General features: G+C 37.4%; 1 protein-coding gene across 9 annotated transcripts in view; it reads right to left on the bottom strand.

The window, feature by feature from the left end:
• Positions 1–4201: 4201 nt before the first annotated feature.
• Positions 4202–20799, bottom strand: part of ptprfb (protein tyrosine phosphatase receptor type Fb) — a 210194-nt gene continuing 193596 nt past the window's right edge. For all 9 annotated transcript variants that reach the window (XM_051912632.1, XM_051912656.1, XM_051912675.1 and 6 more), the window contains 11 exons: positions 18605–18728; positions 18296–18471; positions 16013–16132; positions 15768–15922; positions 14753–15038; positions 13145–13323; positions 8772–8898; positions 8559–8684; positions 8035–8189; positions 6875–7010; positions 4202–5910 (listed from right to left, as the gene is read on the bottom strand). In XM_051912632.1, coding sequence (XP_051768592.1) covers positions 5842–5910; positions 6875–7010; positions 8035–8189; positions 8559–8684; positions 8772–8898; positions 13145–13323; positions 14753–15038; positions 15768–15922; positions 16013–16132; positions 18296–18471; positions 18605–18728 — 1653 coding nt within the window. In that variant the 3' untranslated portion in view covers positions 4202–5841. The remainder of the gene's footprint in view (positions 5911–6874; positions 7011–8034; positions 8190–8558; positions 8685–8771; positions 8899–13144; positions 13324–14752; positions 15039–15767; positions 15923–16012; positions 16133–18295; positions 18472–18604; positions 18729–20799) is intronic.

The raw sequence follows: 20799 nt of genomic DNA, 5'->3' as shown, positions 1-20799 counted from the left end.
ATGAAGTTTCTCCTTCCTCCACTGTTCCACACCACTGCCATGAGGTAGGGTCTCCATACTCAGGCTCCTCAGATGAGGGGCAGGAAACCTCCATTATTGCCCACCACTGCCCAGCAGCAAGGGCCATGGTAAGCTCATCTGATAGTTCAGGAGATGAGGACTGCTCTGCGCTCTCAGGAAAATAAGTGGGCATGGCTGACATAGCCATATTGATGTTGGATTTAATGATGAAAGATGATTGTAAGAAGTGAACAATACTGCCTATGTGAAATCTATATCTGTAAAACACTGTTAAAGAAAGGTAAATGGAAGACATTAGTTGAGTAAACATATGTTTTTGTTTTTTACAGTGTATGCCTTTTACAGAAGAGGCAAGGGAGGATGAGAGCCTCCTTAAAATGTATTCAAAATGAACAATGAAGCGTAAAAAGTTTTGTTTTTATCAATGTATCTACTAATGTGCATAACTCGGATACATATAAAGTAAAAGTATTTATCTTTTTTTTTAATCACGCACAGCCGTCCAAGTTTAATTTATTGACTGCATGAATTGAGGAGCATGACAACAATACAGGATCCACTCATTATTAAACTGACCAATAAGAATAGATATTAAAATGAACATTGTTTGCTTCTGTCTAAAATGTGGCCTTTAAAGGCACAAGAAAGGCAAAATGAAAAGCTCATTTTGCATAATATGTAACCAGTCATGGTCAGAGGTAACCATTAATGCCAACCAGCTTACAGTATCACTTTCAATGTGTCATCAGATCTGCAATTCGTTGGTCAATAAAATATAATGTATCTCAAAGCAAGAGAGAATGAATAGCAGGTCCATATAAAAAATTCTCATATTATGGGATTATGGGACTACCAATTTAGAAATAAATGTTTAAAATGTTCATAGTCTGTGTTTAGTAAAATTTGTTGCATTGATTTAATATACTGAAAATAATAATAATAATAATGTTTAATTTATATAGTGCCTTTCCCAAGCTCAAGTACGCTTTACAAAAGCAGCAACATAATAGGCAGTCAATTCACATAATCATAAACAGTCATTTCATATAATCAATTTATCAGTTAAGTGGACAGTACATTTGCCCTGTCCGCAGATAGAAATGATTGATGAAAAATGTTGTGTTGATGTAAAGATTATAATACATCATTAAATACCAAGAATATAGGTGGATATTATAACCGTCACAGTTACTTTGCACTGGTCAAGCTACAAGAGTTCAAAGGGGGAATCGTCTTTTGTGCAAATACTTAAATTGTTCTATTGTGAAAGAGGTCTATTAATAAATAAATTCTTGAACAAACAAGAGTGGTGTTTCTTTTAGCATGTACTCAACTTTTTCACATTCATTAGTCACAAACCCCATATAAGTCATACACAAATATAAACATAGATACAATTCAACGATTTCATCATGTGCAAGTGTGTATGTGCGTGTGGTGAATCGAAATGTCCAGCACAGCCCACTGCTGTTTGAGAGCATAAACAGCTCAGGAATTGAAGAAAACCAGTCTTATCTGTTGATGAGTAGAGTTACAAAGGATGATGATGAGGTCGATTGTTGTCCTACGCTTGGATGTTTGGTCAATTGCAATGTTTCACTCCAAATGAACCAAAAGGGTGGCTTCAACAACACAAACTGTGTCTCGCCGACTCGCTACAAAGAACTTGATGCCTGTGCACTCAAAGTTAAACTCACCAAACGTTCCAATTGTGGCGAAATGACGTGACAATGGACCACACGGCGCTCAATGAACTCAAGAGTTTCCGAGTGATGGGAGAACAAGGCTGTTTCGTTGGATTAAAACTTAAAGGGTTAGTTCACCCAAAAATGAAAATAATATCATTTATTACTCACCCTCATGTCGTTCCACACCCGTAAGACCTTCATTCATCTTCGGAACACAAATTAAGATATTTTTGTTGAAATCCGATGGCTCAGTGAGGCCTGCATTCAAAGCAATGACATTTCCTCTCTCAAGATCCATAAAGGTACTAAAAACATATTTAAAACAGTTCATGCAAGTTCAGTAGTTCTACCTTAATATTATAAAGCGACGAGAATACTTTTCGTGCGCCCAAAAAAACAAAATTTTTCAACAATATAGTGATGGGCCGATTTCAAAACACTGCTTCAGAGCTTTACGAATCAAATCTCCTATCAAATGGCTAAACTGCTGAAATCACTCCGAGTCACTGATTCGATTCGCAAAGCTCCGAAACAGTGTTTTGAAATCGGCCATCACTATAGTTGAAAAGTCATTATTTGGTTTTTTTGGCGCACAAAAAATATTCTCGTCGCTTTATAATATTAAAGTAGAACTACTGAGCCATTGGATTTATTTAAAAATATCTTAATTTGTGTTCCGAAGATGAATGAAGGTCTTACAGGTGTAGAACGACATGAGGGTGAGTAATAAATGACATTATTTTCATTTTTGGGTGAACTAACCCTTTAACTTGCAATACATATACAAAGAGTGAGCAGACATTTTTAATTCATAATTGTTTATACACATACACATCTCTGTTTTACTTTTGTTTTGCTTCATATTTAGAGCCTATTATTTTTTTAACAATTGCAGCTGCTTAAACGGGAGCAAGCGAAGCTGCAGATCAAAGCATATGGGGTATACAGTTTATTAAAAAGTATAACAGACCACTCAACCAAACTTAGTCAACAAATATTGCAATAAAAGCACATTTCTGATACAGGATATAATTCACAAAAAAAAATTCTCCTGTGTAAGTTCTCATTTTTGATATTTATTACATAGCCTACGGTATAGTGAAGCAACATCAGACGTGGAAGAATATTGTTTTCCCCCGTATCAGGAGCAGAAACATTAATTGATACAAAACAAACCAACTGCCCACCGTTATTCGGTGTCTAAGAATGAGATAGCCTATTCGGTGTCACTAGTCATAGGCAGAGCATACATAAATATCTGTGAGTTTCCTGTTTTGTTGTAGGCTATATCACTCTAGTCTATTTATGAACGCATTCTATCTTTTTATTCAGAACTAGACCTATATAAAATGATGGAAAAACAAATAAAATACAAAAAATATGAAACTGAAACTATCAGTATGATTAGTTTCAAATGTCATTCAGGAACAAAGCAAGTGTCAGTGAGTCGTTGAGTCATTTATTAGACCGATTAATTACAAAAATGCTAATTCAGTAATGAAACATTACTGTGCTGCTCGGAAATGCTCTGTGGATTTGTTTGGAACTATTTTCGTTGGCGAAATAAAGAAAACACAGTATTATCAAAAATGTAAGTCATCTAATATTAACTTTTTGTTTGTATCTTTTCGTACGAATTAGGTTTTACACATGGCAGCTGTTTTGCAAGAGATTCTTTGTAAAGCATAGACAGCTAAAGTGCAGAACTCCTTCACTTAAAGGGATAGTTCACCCAAAAATGAAAATTCTGTCATCATTTACTCACCCTCAAGTTGTTCCAAACCTCTGTAAATTTCTTTGTTCTGCTGAACACAAAGGAAGATATTTGGAAGAATTTTTGTAACCAAGCACATCTCGCCCCCCATTGACTGCCATAGTAGGAAACAAGAAAATAAATACTATGGTAGTCAATGGGGGCGAGATCTGCTTGGTTGAAAAAATTCTTCCAAATATTTTCTATTGTGTTCAGCAGAACAAAGAAATTTATGCAGGTTTGGAACAACTTGAGGGTGAGTAAATGATGACAGAATTTTCATTTTTGGGTGAACTATCCCTTTAATTGACAGCTTTAGTGATTATAAAGCCAGCGTTTCATATTCACGCGATCAGACACGTTTGTAAAATAAATTTCAGCCACTCGTTGGCATCCTTCTGATATAGGCATTAACTCTTTGTAAAGGGTTTCAGCTCTCCTTAATGTTCAACCAAAACAGAGATTGCACTGCTTCTATTTTTAGGACCGTTTTACCCAGTGCTCAAACTGACTGAATATTATTTGCTTTTCACTGAACATTTGTTTCATGACAGAAAGCCAAAGAACAAGTTGTTCTCTGCTGGATAACTACAGCTAAAGCCATCACAGATCCGAGATCTTAAGAGGAATGTTATTACAGTGCTTTACAAAGTTAAAGTCGTCTAACATCCAGTCATTCTGTCTTCTGTTTAAATCAAATAACACACTGAACAGTCTAGAAATACACACAGAGACAATATTTTGTACAAAAACCAATTATTGAACTTTATTAACATCAAGGAGTTTTTTCCTGCAACATTTTTTATTCCAGTTTTCTTATTAACAAATAGAAAACAGACTGTGTATACAACAGATCGAACCTCTACAGCACTAATCATTCACAAGGTAAAAATGAACTTGCCAACATATTCTGAACGTATGGCCAGGTCTCCCTTTAACATGCCGGTTGTAATCGAGCAGGCATGAAATGATGTCCTGTAGGAAGTGTTTTTAATTTGCTTTGTGCTGCCCCATCCCACCAGAGGAGACCTCCAAATACCCGGGGTGCGTAGATAATACAGTAGATATAACTTTTGTACCATGAATAGATTCACACACAGCAGTCTCTCGTGTAGTTTTCTCTATGTTGGTATATCAAGAAGAGTCCAGGATTACGTTTTGAGAGAATTATGGACAATAGAGCAGAAGCTGTATATATACTGTATCTATAATAGTATTTATATTTATTCATAATTATAAATTCATGTATATATATATTTCTGTATAAAAAGAAGAGTTTGATTAAACAGAGCTGACTCTCCCTCAGGGGAGTGGTCTATACTGTACAGGTTGCCAATGGCGATTGGTCTCATTTCAATATCAGGTCTTCTAATGTCACAGAGAAGCGGGGTGCGAGGGGCACTTTTCGCCAGGATTGCGCTCGGTTCCCGGTCTCTCATGGTGAACGTGCTCCAATCGGAAGGTTTATTCTTCACAAATCACATTTAACCCCTACTGAGTTCTGTACAGTGCTGATTTTATTCATTAGTTGATTTTCAAAAGTTTTTCTTATTTAGTACCACTAACCCAAATGCGTACATCTCACAGTTGGAGATTTTTCTTTTATCAGTGAGTCAGAGACAGAACATTAAAGGCTTCTCCAAAAGTGAACCCGCTCATTTTAGCCCAGTAAGACCAATTATACATAACGAAGAAGAAGAAGAAGAAGAAGAAGAAAAAAAAGAAAAAGTAAAATCATGTTACAAAGTCAAACCATCAGCAGCTTAGAGAACAGCGGTTCTCTGTTATTAGTATCAGGAACATGTTAAAAATACATGTTCTTGTGCTAAAATAACCTATTATATAGAAATAAAAATAAAACAGTACCAATTAAGGAAAAGGTAGACCCACGGAAAAGGCCGTTAAGACAAAAGATGTTAAAAGATGATTAAAAAAAAAAACACAAATATTCTAAATAATAACAATATTGTCATACAGAATTTTTAAAATGATAACAAATGATAATCATGATTTAAAAAAAAACAAAAAAAAAACAGGAAACAGTCAAACAGGAAGGGGAAAAAAAAGAAAAAAAAAAGAAGAAGAATTAGTGCTACCAGTAGCCTTTGACTGTAGTGTGGGTTGGCGTACGCTAAAGAGAAACTAGAATATAGTTTTTTAGATGGTGCTTCTTGAAAGAGAGTTGTCTATATTTCTTAAAGCAATCTCTTGGTGCCAGTCAATAACGGACTGCTGTGATTGGTTAACCAGCCACTGGATAGCCTGCCCTTCCCAACCCCCCAGATCTCTGTACAAGATGGGGTGGGGGAACGGTGGCTCAGAAGGAACACTTGGTGCACTCCTGAAGAGTTGTACCAGAGGGCTGTGGTCCAGGAGTGGTTACGTTGCATAGTGATCAAAGCTCCCCAGGTACTCCAGAGCGGCTCTGTAGCACAGCTGGTACTGGTCCTGCAGGGGAAAAACAGCGTGCGTCAGTGGGAGAAACACTCGCCTCAACTAATAACACAGAGTTACGGCGACAGAGAGCTTACGCTCCATATCAATTCATGTCGAAACTGCTGTAAATGATTTTATGGGACACCATGCATGAAACGTTCTTGACAGATAACACTGAAATAGGTGTCCTGAGAAATAACGCTCCATAGGCTCTATAAACAACTTGGATGCAGTGGGAGAGAGTGTGTTGTTGAGGGAATGGATATATTCAATCAGTAATTCCAAGTATTCTAAGTATATGGGCCCTATTTTAACGATGCACGGTCTGAAGTGCATGGAGCCGGTGCACTTAGGGTGTCTCAGAATCCACTTTTGCTAGTTTAACAATGGAAAAAATGGTCGATGTCCCAGGCACATGGTCCAAAAGGGTTGTACCTAGTCTGTTAATGAGTCACGGGTGTGTTTTGGGCGTAACGTGCAATAAACCAATCATCTCCCATTCCCTTTAAAAGCCAGGTGCGCTTGCACCATGGCAGATTGCTATTTACGTGGCGGAATACAGACACCCTCAACCTGACGAGTCAGTTTAAAACACGGGTGTATTGCCACGACTGGTCAAATAATTAGGCAATTTCATTCGTCATTACTGCAAATAGGTAATTCTGATACATGCAATGACTATCCATTATGACATGTAGGCATTTTTATCTTTATGTACACAATAATAATCTTTTACATTGTAATCCTTATATTCTTAATATTTGGCATGTTTGTGTGCTGCTTCGCATCCCTGTGTGTGTAACAAGCAGAGCGTACACGCATTATAGGCGCCTATAGGCGCATATTACTAACGCGCCCTTTAAATAATAATAATAAAAAAAATACTTCATCATTGACTTTAGACCAGGTTTCAGTTAATCAATGGCGTAGCATATTTGACAAGTGGTATTATAATGCTTGGGCATTAGGACAGTACCTCTGTCTGCACCATGGCAGGCCTTTGTGTGCGCAGGGTCTTAACCGTCTGGAACAGATCCACCACACCCTCATATCTCATCCTCTCCAGGACAATACTCAGAGTGATGAAAACACCTGTCCTTCCCACTCCAGCACTGAAAAACAACAGAATCTGTTAACTTAACAGCTGTTACACAAGGGTGAAGACTTTATGTGACACATAACACTGCTGTCTTGAGTGTAATGCACTACATCTGTTTGTTCCAACCTGAGGGTTTGTAAGGATGTGATAGAAATTAAATTAAAAATAAAATGTGTACAAATAAAATGTGATAAAATAAAACAATTATTTATTACAAGTTCTAATAAATACATTTAAATAAATAAAATAAATAATAAACAATTAATTATTAAAATGTTTAAATTAAATTATACAATTTAATAATTTGTACTATTATTTATTAATAAATTTGAAAAAAATAATTTATAATTAAAAATAGTTTATATTATTCATTAAATTTCATAAAAAGTTAAAAAGTAAATCATTAAATATGTGATACAACTAAAAAAAGATAGTCATATTTTTAATACTTTTTTATTAATAAAAATAAATAATTTCTTAAAAAGTTTATTAAATTAAAAAATAATTTATTATGAAAATGAATAGTAATTTTTTATCAATTAATTTATTACATTTTAAGTTAAATCACTGCATAGCATTTTAAAATGTGTAAAAATGTTTATTATTAAATTAAAACTATTTACAAATAATTTAATTAAATGATACAATTTAAAAAAAGTGTAACAGTACTAATTAGTAAGAATGTGTACAATTATTTATTAAATAAAAAATAATTATATTACAAATGATTCATTATTCATAAAATTTTACATAAAAAACATTACATAAAATCTTAAAAAGTGAGTGAACTATGCTACTAAATGAACTTTTTGTCTAAAATGTTTATTTATTTGTTAAGTAGCAATGAAATAAGCAGGATAATGTACATTCAGTTGGTCACTGTCACATAATAAACCCTTTAGGATGTTACCAGGAAGACCCCTCTGCTTCATGTTGGGGTTTATTGTGTGATGCTGATCAGCTGACTGTATATTATCCCTCACACATTTTGCTATCCATATTTTCATTCAGACTTGTTCAGTCACAGATCAGCATACCTGCAGTGCACAGTGATTGGTCCATCCTGCCCAAACTGCTCCTTGGTTTTATGAACTTGGCCAATGAAATCAATGAATCCTTCTCCGGTTTTTGGCACTCCCTGCTCTGGCCAATCAGTGAACTGGAACTGGCGAATGGTTCTGGATTGTCCATCCTGAAGGGAATGAAGAATTACAGGTTTATTAGGCTGCTGGTTTCTCTCTCACATAAGCACACAACAGCTGGACACCTCCCAGTCAGAAGGCACGCAGCAGGGAGCCTCTGTCCATATGCTCGTTGTATGACCACGTGCTATGCGTCTCAGCTACAAGCTTATTCATAACCTTGCCACTATTTATAGTCGCCAGAAAGCTCTAAAGTCCAAGGCTAGCCGCTGGATATGAGAGCGAAACATCCGTCGCCAGCAACAGATTGCTCACACACCCCAGCAGTGCCCTCAAGTACCATACTGAGTGACATTCATATGAAATAAACACAAATAATGCTCCTCTGGCAGAGTCCTTCAGGTGATAGATGCACTTACCCTGGCATCTGTGACTTTGAACTCTCGCAGGATGTACTGGGGCATGTTGTATTCAGCCATGGGATCCACCACAAAGTACTGATAGCGGGCAGAGCGCTCTGCAGGCCAGTACTGATGGCACTTCTCCTGCATGATGGGGAAAAAAAAAAAAAATGGAGTTTATCCCTGATTAAAACAGCAGGATGCGAGTTAAAAGGAGGAACGAGCTCTTACCCGTCCCATCTCTCGGAGTTTGGTCAGCATCACTACAATAGTGGAATTGTGCTCCCATAACATCCTCCAGAAGTCCTCAGTGGTCTCTGCTAGAGGGCCCTGAGTGGCAATATAGGCCTTCTGCTGTCTGTGCACACACACACACACAAAACATCTTTTGAGAACCTTGATGCAAAACAAGCAAATATGCCAGAATGACCACATGACCTTGACAGTGGCTAGAAAACAGTTGTGTGTTTTCTAGCCACTGTCAAGTAACAGTGTTACTTCCAGGCAACACACAAATAAGTGCTGAACATTTTAGTATTATTTATATACTAATATAGTATTAAAGGTGGGGTAAGTAGTTTTTCAAAAACGCTGTTGGACATTGTTGATATTTGAAATCAACCCAAACAAACACACCCTCTCTTCATTGCTCCGTCTCCAAAACTCACCCCCCAATCCTAACCACCCTGCTCCGAGACGGTCTCGAACCCTGGCCCGTTTGCTGCTGGCAGGCGAGGCGAGTGCACTAACAAGCACGCCAAACACCACATTCGCTAGCGGTCGTCAGTGTGCAGTGGTTTAGCTGCACAACTCTCACTATCTGGCCACTGTTACACACGCAATATGAAAGTGGATGTCTGTCAGCTGACGCGCTACAAAATGCTTCACAAAAAATAAAGTGCAGATGATGAAGGAACAACAAGAAAGCACAAAAAATGATTGTGCACAAGAGTAAATACAAACAAGAGTTTGTTGTTAGTCGCCAACAGCACAACAGCTCCAGACAATCAATGACGCCCAAACCCAGTGTTACTCACGTTACGTTTGAAATGGAATCAAAGCAGCCTCCACGTCTGTTTTCAGGCCTTCCCGCTTAGCTCTCTCCAGTGCTGGAAAGCTTTTCTAATGGTAACGCGGGTCCTAAGGCCCAGTCATAAACCTTCCGTCCAGTGATACGCTTCTGAGCTCTTTTGTATTGCCTCTCATCTATCAGTTTTTTTTTTCTTTTTTTCTCAAATCTCCCTCTTGCTTGTTCTCTCTACTCGACCATCATACGCCCACTAACACTGATTGGTTACATGTTTTATTGTTGGTGTCGGCCGGACTAACTTCCAAACAGTGTTTTTAAAAAACTACTTACCCCACCTTTAATTAACATTTTCATTTTAAAGTTTTAGTATTTTTGTGATGTACATTATTTTATTTCAGTTTTAATCATTTTACTACTTCAACTTTAGAATGTTTTATTTCAGTTAGTTAATTTTTTTTTTTTTTAACTTTTCCCCATTTTTTCATGTAACATTTGTTATTTTATTTCAGCTTTATTTCAGTTAAAAAAATTACTTTTATTGTTTTAGTTAAAGATATCAACATTGGCCCCAAATATTTTTTCGTTCTTTCTATTCTTTTTTGTAATTAGGTCCATTTTATGCCCTTGTAACAAATCTACTGCAGTCAATTTCCATTCAACGTTTGTTTTTATGTGTAATTTGCAGGTCTCTTTTTTGTGACGACTATGATAAAAAGGTTTAAGTTTAGTCTATTAATGGCTGCAACTGACATTTGGCATATTACTAAGAAACTATTATTTATATTTATAACAATTATATTTTTCCTTTTGGAAAATAACATGAAATGTCCAACCACCTGACAGATATCAATTAAAGGAGTGTTTTGAGAAATCACCCGTCTCTGTGACAGCCCTAAACTGAAAACAGTAAAGAAAGGGGAGTGACCCACCCTTTTTTAGCCAAACAAAAATGCTCCCTCCCTATCAATCATCTTCCATGTATAGGTTTGCTGATACGTATTTGGAGGGTGGGTTTTGAAGAGAAAGTGATGGTGTGTCATTGAAGGAATGGGGTTTAATTCAGTGACTTGCAGAAGTTAGCAAAACAATCACTTACATCACGTTTAAGAAAGACAAGTCGATTGAAAATCCATGTCCTATAATCTGTTGTTTTAACATGACCACTGGGTGGCAGCAGCGTACTTCGCTATGGCAGCTTGTACAATCAATGGTGCACATGGCAAACACATCGCTGTCTCATACAAACAGTGCCACGGGTTAGCAACTAATGAAGGTGCTGCAGGCGAGGCAATAACATGGAACCGGGAGATTAAAGTCTGCTCAGGGCCTTGTTCCGACAAATAAAGAGACGGCAGAAAAGAAGAGAAGAGAGATGGGGAGAGACGAGCCAGAATGAAGAGCAAAGAGGAGCGTGAGCACCCCCCCTCCTTCCCACGACCACTCATTCCGGAGCATACACACACACACAAACACGTCGCTACGAAGAACACAAAGCAGACGTCAGGGACACACTGCCTTTGACAAAGCCGAATTACCTCTATATTAATCATGCTGTTCTTCCTTGGAGGTTATTTTTCCCCCCAATCAAACGAAATTCAACACGAAACCAAAAATGGTTATAAAGGCCGACACGAAAACAGCCCTAATGATGTATCCGCTTGACTGGAGAAGCTCTTTGTAAACTAGCAAGAAGGTCAAGCGTGTTTTTGTGCTTATCGCATTAACATGCTGTTTAAAAGCGGCTTAATTGCTGCTTTTTGACAAGACAACAAATCTTGGAGCAGACGAACACAGAGGCTCGGCTAGAGAAGGAGACGTGACCAAAGAATCGCTTTTGAAGCTCATTTGGTTTCAGAAATGGGAGTGGTGTCAATTACGCATTGGCACAGGTTGAGCTCCTCCAGAGTAGCTCTCATTAAGTTTTAATTCAAACGAGAGGGGCTGATGTATCAAGCCTCTAGACATTTCCTTCACAGACTCTGTGACATTTCGTGCCCACGCTTCGTTTTACGGCAAACACGACTGGCCTTTTCTCTCTCGCTTTTCTGTCTCTGATTTTCTCAAGCGTTCGCCCCATTGAGAGCGCCTCCCTTTGTAATTCAATAAACAGCTGTCAGACACAGTAAGGCAACAAGAAATGTGAAGGCTGAAAATATGTAGACAAACTACACCGTGCTGCTCATTGTTTAGGGAGAATATTGCAGGGGAGAAAAATAGGAGCTATGGATCATCTTATTTACCACATACAAGAACGAGTTTTGATGCCTGATGTAAACAGAACAGGAGGAACACAAAGAAGTCAACAAATCTACTTATCAAAACCACTGCATTTATTTAGAGATGGATTCAGAGGCCTAAATTAGGACTCACTAAAATGGCTTTGGTGAGTAGATAAAACATGACAGTTAGCTGGTAACTATTAGGAACGGCAACATAATACATGGCTAAAATCTAATTGTAACAATGAGCTGACCCTCACTGATATAATTGACCTTAGCAAATCGAATTAACACTCATATGTCTTACTCGTACAACTTTTAACTCAGTACTACATGTGGCGACACGTGGTGTATTCCAATATGTTGTTATATATATGTAACACACGAAAATTATACATATATATAAAAAAGCAAAATATATTTCATGGCTCTATATATACATGGGTCATTGACGAATAAGGTTTTTAAAAGTGTAAAAATACATAAGAGATATAATTAATTTTGAAGTTTTATTAAGTGTTAACAATGAGATTATGTGGTTTTTAATATTTAATTAACACTGCTTTTGTCATTTTTTACAAGATGGACAATATTTGTCACCAAAAAAGTTTTCGGTTTAACCAAAATTTTATCGAATTACACTTTTGGTTATACCGAATGACGATATTTTAAAAAAATGCTGACAGGCTGATATCTAAAAAAGGACAATCAAACATTTTATATTTAGTACAAGTTTTTGAAATATTACAACATTTTCCATGTTTTATAGCGGTTGTACCGAATGACCTGATGTTTCGGAACATGCCTATGAGCAAGTGAAAACATTAATTTTTCATATAGTTAAGAGAGAGTTAGTTACTTTGCTTCACAACCATGTGGTCCTTTGCAGGCACTGAATGATGTCACATCCTGTCACATGATATTGCCCGCATGACTTGATCCAAAATGGTCTCTTTATATTGGTTACTCCAAATGACATCAATGAAATTCATTTTTCCAGACATTCTTTCTCATAACAAAGCAACGACTTCTACACATAATTTTAATACCATTTTGCACTATGTTGATATATGATGTTATAAAATCATGCCAGAATAAAAAATATATACATTTATTACATTTTAAGATGTTTTAATCACAAATGAAATGGCTGTATTGGCCTTTGGATGGTTAAACTGAATGACCTTTTGACACTTCAAAATCTTTAAAATATCTTTATATGTAGCAAAATATAATTAAAACCTTTTGGATTCAATAAAATATATATATATATATGGGTATATATACATAGCAATCTTACAATCTTACATTTCATCTATTGCACTTGTAAAGTGTTTTTGTAATGGTTTGGCTACCTGTATCCGTCGATGCAGCTGGCATTGATGTAGTCAGATCCCTCCACTCCTCGGATTGGCTGCAGGCACACCCGTGTGGACTCAAAAGGCATGATATTGACCAGCCGGTTTTTGAACTTGTTGCAGGGCAGGTTGGCGCTGATGAATCGCGAGGTGTGGGCTTTGGAGTTGGCGAGTCTCTGTGGAAACAGCATTGGGTTCAGAGGGCTTGAGTGTAAACATGCTGGCAGAAACATTATAGCAGAAAACATTCTGAAACAGAAATGTTTTTTAAATGTGGGGGACTGTTAGTTGTGCGCCATTGTGATTGTAAATTGAATGTGAGCTGTGCAGCAGTAGAGAGGGGTGCGGGTGTAACGGTCTGACTGGGAAAGCGAGGGCGTGACTGGCAGCGGGGAAGAGAAAGCACAGATGGACATCAGCAGTGAGTGCATAGAGACCGTTGGCTCTACTACAAGCTCTGTCTGTACTGGGTACCCACTCCGGTCTTTGCACCAGATGCTGTTTCTACTTCTAGAATCCGTTCTGAGTTGAGCATATACCAGCGTTCAGTTATATCCCAATAGCACTATTAAGAGATGGAATAGTAAAACATTTGAAATAAAACATTTATTGAGTCATTAGGTGTTTACATGCACTAATTCTTGCCAATCCGAAAGAATCCAATCCGATTCCAGATTCTGAAAGATTAGTTTATGTACCCTTTGCAAATTCATGTGCATTTACATATTCATTTATATCTATTCTGAACAATATTTCAGTGCCTACGCAAAGCCAGTCGCCATGTTCAGAAACAGGTCACCGCGAAAATGTTACCAATGCTACTGCGAGCTTCCTCTACTGATAAGTTTACACATCTAAAATTTCCCTGTTAATTGGATTGTTCAAGATCTACACCACCCCTTTCAATCGGTTGGAAATTTCATTCGGATCGAGCTCAATCATATCGATTGCAGTGTTTACTGCATATAAATGTTACTAAGCTATTGACTCGTCTCACTCTTTGAGGTGATTGCCACTGAAAGTGCATTCAATTAGCTTTGTTACATTGTGCTGACGTTGTGCTGATGTTACAGTCATCACGGGCTTATACTGACACCTAGTGGCGTGGATGCATCAGGGTTATAATAGTTTAAAATTTTTTATTTAGTTTTTATTTCAATTTCATTTTCAGCTTTTTTTTTTCAATTTAGTTTTCATTGATTGTCATTTGTCACATTGATTGTTTCTGTTTATTTTGTGGTATAGTTGTAGTATTTTAGGGCTGATATCAATTTAAAATGTTTAATGTTTTAAACTTCTCAGCACAGTCCAGTGTTATTGCTATCTTGTGGCATCTTCATGTTGTATTTAATCACCATCCACTATTAGCAGTCAGTCATGATTCAATTATTTTGTGAGCGGAGTGTCACAAAAATAGGAATGTTATCAAGATAAAATGACTAGTATTCGGCTGGTAATACGATCTCAACATGGCGGCCCCCATGAGGCGACCCGCTCCATGTTATAGTCCACTGATAGTCTTTGTCAAACGTACTATTCATTTTTTTTTTTTTTAATAGGGAAAATATGACTTTTCTCATTAATGAGTAAGATAGGTGCAGTCACCTTAAACTCTAGCTCCATGGCGGTGACGGTCTCTCCAGATGGTGGCTGAGTGAGCTTCTGTATGTGGGCGTAGAGGTTTCGGGCAGGGACCTCTGTGTTTCCACAGGTGGCGGCCTCCAGCAGCGCCTCGTGGATGAAGATATACTGGTCCTCTGTCTGCACCATGTAGTTCCTCTGGGCTCTCATGCATGTGACGTGGCCATAAATGTCTACCGTCTTCTCGTGTTTCATGCGCTCCAGCATGGCATCAATGACTATGAAGCAGCCCGTGCGGCCCACTCCAGCACTGACAGACACAAACTGGTTAGACTACAAACAAACTGTATAATACTAAGGCTACGTTCACACTGCAGGTAAATGTGGCCCAAATCTGATTTTTTTTTGCCCACACGTGACTCATATTTGTTTTCCCCATGACAGTGTGAACAGTACAAACCACATCGAATCTGATCTTTTCAATTCCGATTTGTGCCACTTCTTTTGCGCATGCATGTCAGTTCAGAACCATGATCTGTTCACACTGGAAATCTGATATTGGCCACATTTAATACAACAATGTGAACAACTATACAAAAAAAAAAATCAGATCTAAGCAAAAATCGGAGTTGAGCATTAAGGCTTGCAGTGTGAACATAGCCCTAGAGTGTCAATGGATAACTTTTTTTTTTTTTTAAAACAAATAATTACATTATATACTGAGTAATCAAATTATTCACATATCAATAAAGCGGTGTGGAATATTATGGAAATATTCTGGTAGGGGGAATGAAAATTAATTTTAAATCAATAATTGAGTTTTTTTGTAATTAATTAATTAATTGTTTTTTATATAATTAATCAAATGTGTTAACTTAACAGCCCTAACTAAAACACAAAGGTTAAATTAAATGTAAAAACCTTCCCTACAAATTTCAGCAAGTAAACCTACAACTGTTCACTTTACAACGGAGTTATATAAGATCCAAATAAAGTGAAAAGGTCAGCAGTAAATGAAAGACTGGGGAGCGGCGCTCACCTGCAGTGCACTACCATGGGTCCAGCATCAGGAGGGTTGCAGGCTTTGACCCTGCGCAGGAAGGCTAGGATGGGGGTGGGGTATTCAGGCACTCCGTGGTCTGGCCAGGCCATGAACTGGAACTGCCTGACCTCACGTTTCTCACTAGAACCATTCTGTTTGAACAAAGTGGGAGGAAGGAGTTTAAGCGAGCTGAAAATGTGGAAACTTACTATATGGAAAAGAAAAGGCAAGTAACTTTTTACCTTGTAAAGGGCAAAGGTGCGCACACTGTAGGTTGCCAACTCAACAGCATCAAGCATGGTCACTTGGATCATTCCGTAAGTCTCTGTGCCACGAATGGGCCAGTACTGGTCACACTTGACCTGTTTTAGAGAATGAGGTTGGGGTCAGTACGTACTTTTACTTTTATTAAACAATCCACAACAATATTAAGCAGCCTACACTGATAATAACAGGAAATGTGTACTGAGCATAAAATCAACATCAATGATTTAAAAGATCATGTGACACTGAAGACTGGAATAATGATGCTGATAATTCAGCTTTGTTATAAGAGGAATAAATTACATTTTAAAATAGAAAACCGTTATGTTAATTTAGCATTTTTTGCTATTTTACTGTATTTTTGATCAAATAAATGCAGCCTTGGTGCACATAAGAGACTTGTTTCAACAACAACAAAAAATATTACTGACCCCAAACATTTGAACGGTAGTGTATTTGCTCTGAAAAAAAAAGTTTTTTCTTCTTCTTTCAGTTAGAGGCACTATAATTTCAATCAAACAAGCACTTTAATATGTACATTTTAAATGTTTAACGCATGAAATAAAGCTTTTCATTGTAATATTGAAGTTAGTAAGTTATGGCAGAGGGGCGAGACACTGGTACTTCACAAGGACAAAGCTTATTTTTGAATTGACGACAACTCTTATGAAGGCCAACAAAGCAGAGTGCATGCAAATATTATTTAAAATTAGACAAAAGCAGTAGAAATTCATCCAAAACGGCATGTTTTGTATAGAGATTGTTTAATCTACTCCAGGAAAAGACCAACTGAAAATGATGTAGAGTTCATTTCTTCTTCAAGGTAGGTCCTGTCAGCAGTAAAACTAGGCCAGTTGTTCTGTCTCTGCTGGAGGTTTTCATCACAGGGCTTGGGGACGCCCTTTACCTATGAAGTAATGCTTTATGGGTGCACAGCCTTGCCAAAACTCACTCATTTACCACGCTAGCTCTGCCAACACGTCTCTTTCTCTTTAGCTCCCATCTGACCTCCCATCCATCAACAAAAACCTGAGTGCACAAATTCCGCAGGGGGCGGAATTACAGGTTATCTACTGTCAGATATGACATTTGAGCTGAACAGAAAACTAGTTGACGGACTCGCTCCCTCACCAACCCTGGGTGCCACTGGCCCACCGCTGAGCCCTGCACAACAGCACGCTAAAAGCCCACATAGTGATTGGACTCATAGAAAAGCAGGTCCCTTTAATGCCAAGCACAGATGGATGTTTTATAGCAACGAGAGAGTCGTGAACCATTGTACTGTGTCATCCAGTAAAAAGGATGGCAATGGTATTTTGTCTTTTATTTTCTTACTATATTTTCTGTGTTGGGGAGGAACTCATGCTGCCATTTTAGAGGGAACCTCAGGCATAGAAAAGTGTGCTCTTTTTATGTACTCTGTACCTACACTAACATTTAAAAGTTTTTTTTTTATTTATTTTTTTTTAAAGATATTAATACTTTTATTTGGCAAGGAGACATTACGTTTATTAAAAGTGACAAAATTATTTAGTAAAATTACTAAATGTCTTTAGTATTTTAAATAAATGCTGTTTCATCAAAGAATCCTGAAAAAATGTATTGTGGTTTCCACAAAATCAACTGTTTTCAACATTAATAATAAAAATAATAAATGTTTCTTGAACAGCAAATCAACATTTTAGAATGGTTTCTGAATAATCATGTGAAACTAATGATGCTGAAAAATCAACTTTACCATCACAGGAATAAATTACATTTTAAAATATAATCAAATAAAAAACAGTTATTTTAAATTGTAATAATATTTCACAATATTACAATATAAAAAATAAATGCAGCCTTGGTAAACACTATTTTATGTATCCATCTTTTGTACTACTCTCCATTTTATTAATATGTATTTAAAAGTTTATTTGTGAAAAAAACACAAGGATTACAAAACAGAATATATGATTTTTCTTTTTACAGATTATTTTTTTTAATATATATTTTGTTAATATATTTTTTTCAAATTATTATTGAAAATTATTTCAATTTTTTAATAAATATTTTATATTTCAATATAAAATGTAGCAGTATTGAATATTATAAATAGACTATTATATAAAAATAAAATAAATAATAAATTTGTCATACATAGAAATATCTTATCACACAGTTGTGTGAGGGGCCTACTGATTGAAAGTTAAGACATGCAATTATTCGTTTTGAATGTAGCTGATAAGTTTATCATTGTGGCATATGCCCCTGGCACTCACCCTGGACTTCTCTTCCAGTCTGGTCATCATGACGATGGTACTGGCTCTCTGCTCCCAAACCATCCTCCAGAAGTCACTCAGAGTCTCAGGCAGAGGGCCCTGCGTGGCAATGTAGGCATTCTGTTTACGGTAGCCGTCAATGTAGTTGGCATTGATGTAGTCGCTACCTGGAACACCTATAGAGAGACGAGAATTCACTGGTGGCCCACTTGTGCCAGTATTTGTGCTAATTGCATGCTTTCCCTAAACATACACACATCTGTCACCATAATGAAATGTTAAAGGTCAACGTATTTGTTTGACTTTTACCGTCCACGGGGGTGAGAACAACTCTCGAGTGGTCGTAAGCAATAACGTTGGCATAACGGTTCTTTGGCTTGTTGACCTCCAGGTTGGAGTTCTCCCATGTGAATTGCTGGCCTGGATCAATGGACTGCAGGGGAAAGATGAGAGGACAAAGAAAGGGAGGGAAAAAGAGAGAAATCTGTTCAGTCTTTTGAGGCACCTTGTTTGAAGCTTGATACCACAGAGTGCCGCAGGGGTAAATTTGAACTAGCATCACTTCAGCAAGAGAGGCTTTGTTTCTATAGCAACCCGATGTTTTGAACGGAGACCCGCAAGAACCAGAGATGACTTCGCCACCAGGGGTTGTTAGAACTGATGGACTGGCAAAGCTCAAGAGTGGTAATTTGGATCCCTTTGTGGATATATTGCAGTTCTGTTCCCTTACTAGTGATCATCTTCCCTGCAATAACAGCAAGTTCATCTGCTGTGTTATCACAGGAAACCAACAGATGGCTTAGTGTTCACTGACACCATAATTCAAACATGATCACTGTAGGGGGCTCTGATAATAGTACCACTGACTCAGTACGTCTGTACCTGAGCTCATTCGGTCATATGGCTTTGATGCTAAAGATTACACTGAGAGGAGGGAGAATTCAGACGCTCAGCCTGGACTAATGGATTACTGGTGTCCATGTGGACTTCATGCCTGTGCTTGATTTTGTGCCCGCTGACAGGAGCGAAGAGGGAAGAGCAATGGCTGAGGAATACCAGACCCAACAGGGAGAGTGTGGATTTATGGAGACAGACAGGAAGCTCTAAACAGAGAGGACAGATGAACACATCTGGAGGAAAAGCCTGCATATATCACTGGCTACTTGCATGAGGTGATGCCCTGAATGGGTAACAGACATTACAGACAAGGCCCTTTTTATTAGAGGTCAGTTATCGGTCGTGTACAAATGTTTGAGAGGTCATGCTCATGTTACAGCCATTACGATGCATTACAGACATAATAAGGGAAAGAGACATTTTTTTCAGGTTAATAATAATAAATATAGCTGCAAGCAGAGATGACGGGCCCAAGCTTTACGGCAGCTGTGCACGACGGGAAATATGCATTTAAACTGGGTAAATGTAAAAGGATTATGTCAAGATATGAGACTCTTCCTGTTTCCCTTTTTGTTATTACTTTAATCACTCGCCATGGCAACATCGTTTAAGATATCCAATATCCATTCACAATTTAACATCTTCAATGTCTTGCCACCATGTTCAGAAAGTTTGGTGTGAATTGTGTGAATCAAATGAGGAGTAGTTAAAAATTCAGAGCTTGATTATTTAAAAAATCCACATTCAAACCAAAATATATCTGACTTCCTGTTGGTTGGAACTAATGACTGTAAATTAGAAAGTTGTCCGGTTTGATGAGACCAATATATGTACTGAGTTTGGTGACTGTAGGCCGAACTAAGCCCCTACTTTTGTCAAAAGGTGGCACTGTAGAGCCACTCCTCAACTCCCATTTCTAAGGCTTTGTCCATGTCTACTGGCCGACACCTCTGATCTGTGTGTCGAGTTTAATGCAATTTGAAGTATGCTAAGAGCATCAAAAACACCCAAAAATAATATTAAAGTTTGATGAGTTGTCATGGCAACAGTATTTAAGATAACAAGAATCCCTTTACAGGTCTACATTTGCCATGTCTTGACATTATTCCGATGAAGTCTGAAGCAAATTGGGAAAAATAAGAGGGTGATTTCAAAGCATTTTGAAAATGACACTTTCTGCTGCCAGTGTTGGCACTATAACTTTGACTCACAATAATCACACCCATGTGATCAGCCTTGTACAACGAACACGCAGTTGAAGTTTCATCAAAATCAATATATACAGAAGTTATAACACGCTTCCTGTTTCCATTTTTTCGCCATAAATTTGTTTCCTCGCCATGGCCAAACCGTTCGAGATATCAAAAATCCGCTTGCAATTTAGCATCCACAATGTCTTGACTTCATGTTGACCGAGTTTGGTGGCGATCTAGTCCTTTCAGGGCTTGGACCCTAATAATAAGAATAATATTAACAACAACAATACTACTACTACTACTAACAACATCAACAAATAATAACAGAAGAACTATGATAAATGTTCAAATTGTATCTACATTGATGTCTATGGTGGCAAGAATCAATCAATATACAAACAAACAAACTTA

This window comes from Ctenopharyngodon idella, chromosome 2 (assembly GCF_019924925.1).
Source record: "Ctenopharyngodon idella isolate HZGC_01 chromosome 2, HZGC01, whole genome shotgun sequence".
NCBI lineage: Eukaryota > Metazoa > Chordata > Actinopteri > Cypriniformes > Xenocyprididae > Ctenopharyngodon > Ctenopharyngodon idella.
This window is presented reverse-complemented; position numbering and strand designations above follow the sequence as displayed.